This window comes from Austrofundulus limnaeus, unplaced genomic scaffold (assembly GCF_001266775.1).
Source record: "Austrofundulus limnaeus strain Quisiro unplaced genomic scaffold, Austrofundulus_limnaeus-1.0 Scaffold1701, whole genome shotgun sequence".
Classification (NCBI taxonomy): Eukaryota; Metazoa; Chordata; class Actinopteri; order Cyprinodontiformes; family Rivulidae; genus Austrofundulus; species Austrofundulus limnaeus.
The window spans coordinates 6,480-10,089 of NW_013954103.1; the positions used below are offsets into that span (position 1 = coordinate 6,480).

At 47.8% G+C, this 3,610-nt stretch overlaps 2 protein-coding genes across 6 annotated transcripts in view; one reads left to right on the top strand and one right to left on the bottom strand.

Annotated features, from left to right (window-relative positions):
- LOC106536140 (DNA topoisomerase 1) overlaps positions 1-990 on the bottom strand; it is a 3,461-nt gene extending 2,471 nt beyond the window's left edge. The window contains exon 1 of one of the 4 annotated variants that reach the window (XM_014033338.1): positions 43-990. In XM_014033338.1, coding sequence (XP_013888792.1) covers positions 43-168 — 126 coding nt within the window. In that variant the 5' untranslated portion in view covers positions 169-990. The other 3 variants (XM_014033336.1, XM_014033337.1, XM_014033335.1) reach the window with 3 other exon arrangements.
- Positions 991-1,110: 120 nt separating this feature from the next.
- Positions 1,111-3,610, top strand: part of zgc:162872 (BAR_ACAPs and ArfGap_ACAP domain-containing protein) — a gene marked incomplete at its 3' end in the record, with an annotated part of 11,266 nt that continues 8,766 nt past the window's right edge. The window contains 9 exon segments of one of the 2 annotated variants that reach the window (XR_001312527.1): positions 1,111-1,786; positions 1,944-2,001; positions 2,148-2,267; positions 2,399-2,452; positions 2,525-2,583; positions 2,650-2,833; positions 2,916-2,960; positions 3,076-3,171; positions 3,259-3,333. Coding sequence is in view for 1 of the 2 variants with exons in the window: in XM_014033341.1 (XP_013888795.1) it covers positions 1,734-1,786; positions 1,944-2,001; positions 2,148-2,267; positions 2,399-2,452; positions 2,525-2,583; positions 2,650-2,833; positions 2,916-2,960; positions 3,076-3,171; positions 3,259-3,333 (744 nt within the window). 2 annotated transcript variants of the gene reach the window in all.

Here is a 3,610-nt window from a genome sequence, read left to right on the forward strand (position 1 = left end):
GCTTTCACTCAGCGCACTGTCTGTAGAGCTTTCACTCATCATGTCTGTAGAGCTTTCACTCAGCGCACTGTCTGTAGAGCTTTCAGCACTGTCTGTAGAGCTTTCAGCGCTGTCTGTAGAGCTTTCAGCGCTGTCTGTAGAGCTTTCAGCGCTGTCTGTAGAGCTCATCCTGCTAACCTCTGCTGCACTCAGTAAACTCACAATGAGAAAAGCTCCAGCTCAATGCAAACACAGCTGTGTCGTCATAGTGACGTCATAGGATCGTTCTTTGGGCAGAACCAGAATCAAACAAGAATGGGGTCCGTCGTTCATGACGTCATGCATATCATTTGCATAAATTATCAGTCATAGGCGCATGCGAGTATTACAGGTTCCCTGCAGAACCACATGAAGGACAGTTTCACATAGTGACCCAACAGGCGCTCACGCCGCCATCTTGGCCCGGACCCCCGACCCACCGGACCTGTCCTTCAAACCGGGCCAAAGGAAGGACGTGTCGGAGGAGTCCTCTACGTCCTTCGTCGCGGCGCTGTGACGTAAGCAGCGACGAATCCGGCTTTCGGTTACACGAGCACTTAGCTTTAAACAGCACCGTGAAAATAAATCAATAAATCAATAAAGTGAAGTCTGGACGGTAAGGTCCACACATTATAAAATCCACTAAATCTGTTCTGCTTCTGCTCTTTTTAACTTATTTTATGTTATTTTTAGCTTTTCATGCTAATTTTAGCTTTTGCATGCTATTTGTGCCATTCTGCTTTTTCCAGCTTTTTTGCTGTTTCTGCTACATTCAGCTGTTTTTACATACAGTTAGCCGTTTTAAGCTAAATAGACATTTTTGTAGTTGTTAAAACTTATTTCAGCTGAGTTCAGTGAACCTGTTCTCCTCATGTTTCCTGATGCTAACTAAACAATTTACAGCTACATTTCAGCTGTTTTACTGAAAAGTTTGGCTGTTTTAGCTATTTTACAACAAATTATCATGTTTTAGTATTTTTATCCTTTTTTTCTGCCAACTTTAAATGTTTACACTTTCATCTGGGTGCTAATTTCAGCTTGTGGCTGCTACCTTTAGCTTATATGCTAATTTTAGCTTTTTTCTATTTTAGCTGTAATCCTGCTTCTTTCTGCAATTGTTCTGCTAATTTTAGCTTTTTTCAGCTTTTTAAATTGAACTCACATGACTCCTGCAGCTGGACTTTAGCTCCTGTTGGACCTGATGGAGGAGGTGCAGCTCCTCTCCTGCAGCTGGACTTTAGCTCCTGTTGGACCTGATGGAGGAGGTGCAGCTCCTCTCCTGCAGCTGGACTCAGAACCTGTTGGACCTGATGGAGGAGGTGCAGCTCCTCTCCACAGCTGGACTCAGAACCTGTTGGACCTGATGGAGGAGGTGCAGCTCCTCTCCAGGCCGCCGGGAGGCGCTGTCCCTCCTCAGGCTGGACTGGTGCCAAGCTAACCCGGGTTCCGTGTAGCGGGACGCGGAGACAGCTGTCAATAAAGCCAACACCGTTTGTCTCCGCTCTTACTCGAACCGAACCGAACCGAACCGAACCGGCCCGGGAGGTAAAGCAGGGCCTGCTGGCGGTGTCCGGTGGATCGACGCGGGCAGAGTTTGAGGTTAAGGAGCGGAGGACATCCTGCTGCTAACAGGCTAACAGGCTAACTAACGGGCAGCTCGGCTCCATGAATAAACTTTATTAAGACTTCCGTCGGTGGCTCTGCGGGGTGACGTCATGGACTGCTTGTTGGACTTTGAGGAGTGTGTTAAAGACTCACCTGAGTTCAGGTAAGACACACACAGACTTTTATTGGTTTTATTTAAAGGAACTTTGATCAGTTTAATGAATTATTCCAGATGTTTTCATCTCGTTCGCTGAACTACAACATGTTCATATGTCTTGTTGTTTTGTTTGTTGCTCTCAGCTGTTGTTGTTTGTTTTCAGACTGACTCTGGACCAGTTTGAGGCTGATGTTTCTCTGCTGGAGACACACCTGAACCAGGTACACACACCTGGGTGTCACCTGTAGACTGACAGTGGTCATAATGATGTGGCTGGTTGCTTTGTGCATCCAGCAGCTCCTCTCTGCAGACCTTTGTGTTTGATCTGTGTTTGAGGTAAAGTTTACCTGTGTCTCTGACCAATCAGGTGATGAGGTTGTGTGGGAAGATGGTGGAGGCGGGGCAAGCGTACAACTCAGCCAATCAGCTGTTCCTGAGCGGCCTGGCTGAGCTGTTCACCTACCACAAGAAGGACACGGTGATCATGGTAAGAAGCTAATCCTCCTGCTGTCACCTGGGGAGGGAGGGGCTAACTGCTCACCTGTAGACCCACAGCAGGTCTGCAGGACCAGCTGACCTCTGACTCATGCTGACCACTTCCTGTTTCCTTCCTGTCAGAGCTGCCTGACCCAGTTCAGCCAGGGTCTGCAGGAGACGCTGAGCTTCCACACGGTGAGTCCAGTTCTTGTTTGACCCACGTGCTGTCAGGTCAGAACCAGTCTGACCCGTGTCTCTGCTCCTCAGATGTTGTTGGATCAGACCCAGAGGGCCATCAGCCAGCAGCTCACCAACCTCTGCTCACAGTGAGTCACCAGGTCCACCTGAGGACCCACCTGGACCAGCAGATGTTCTGATGTGGGTTTTTACAGGTTCCTCCCACAGCTGGCAGAGACCAGGAAGGAGTTTGTTCGGATCAGAGAGGATCTGGACACGGCGGCGGTGAAGAACGCTCAGGTGTCTCCACATAAAGCTGCTGAGGCGGAGCGGGCGAGTCACCTGCTGCTCGCCACCAGGAAGTGTTCTCAACACTTCGCCCTGGATTACTGTCTGCAGGTACCAGGAGAACCTGAGGAGAACCTGAGGAGAATGTGTCCACCTCTTCAGTTGTTCTGATTCAAACCGCTCTGTGTTTCAGCTGAACACCTTTAGGACTCAGCAGAAGATGGATGTTCTGAACTCTGTGAGTCAAACACCTGACATGTTGGTGCACCTGAGCCAAAACTAACGTTTAAGGTTTTATTCATGTAGAGATGATTAGAAACCACTGGAACTGACACCTGTTGCATATTCCTCAGGTGTTCTCCTACGTGCACGCTCAGTTCACCTTCTTCCATCAGGGCTTTGACCTGCTGAGGGACCTGGAACCCACCATGAAGACCATGGCGGCACAGGTTCTGACCTCTGACCTTGGTACTTTGTTGAGTTGAAGTTCTGCTTGACCTTTGACCTTTTGACTTTTGCGTCTGTTTGTTCCTCAGCTGTCGCTGCTGTCGGCCGATTGTTCTGCAAAAAGAAAAGAGCTGGAGAACAAACACATGCTGGTGCAGCAGAGAGTAAGAACTCCTTAAATCTGTTAGAATACCCATCAGAACTAGGGGTGTCCCGATACAGATTTTTCACTTCCGATACGATACCGATATTGCAGCCTTGAGGATTGGCCGATACCGATATCAGCACAAATTATATACTTTTATTACTTATTTTGTAATGTGGAATCTAAGAAAAGTCTTGAACGAGTGATATTCAAACAGAAAACAATACTCAACAACAGCAGCTATGAGAAAAACTGACCCATTTATTATTAACTAGTGGGTTACATCAATTTTAAAC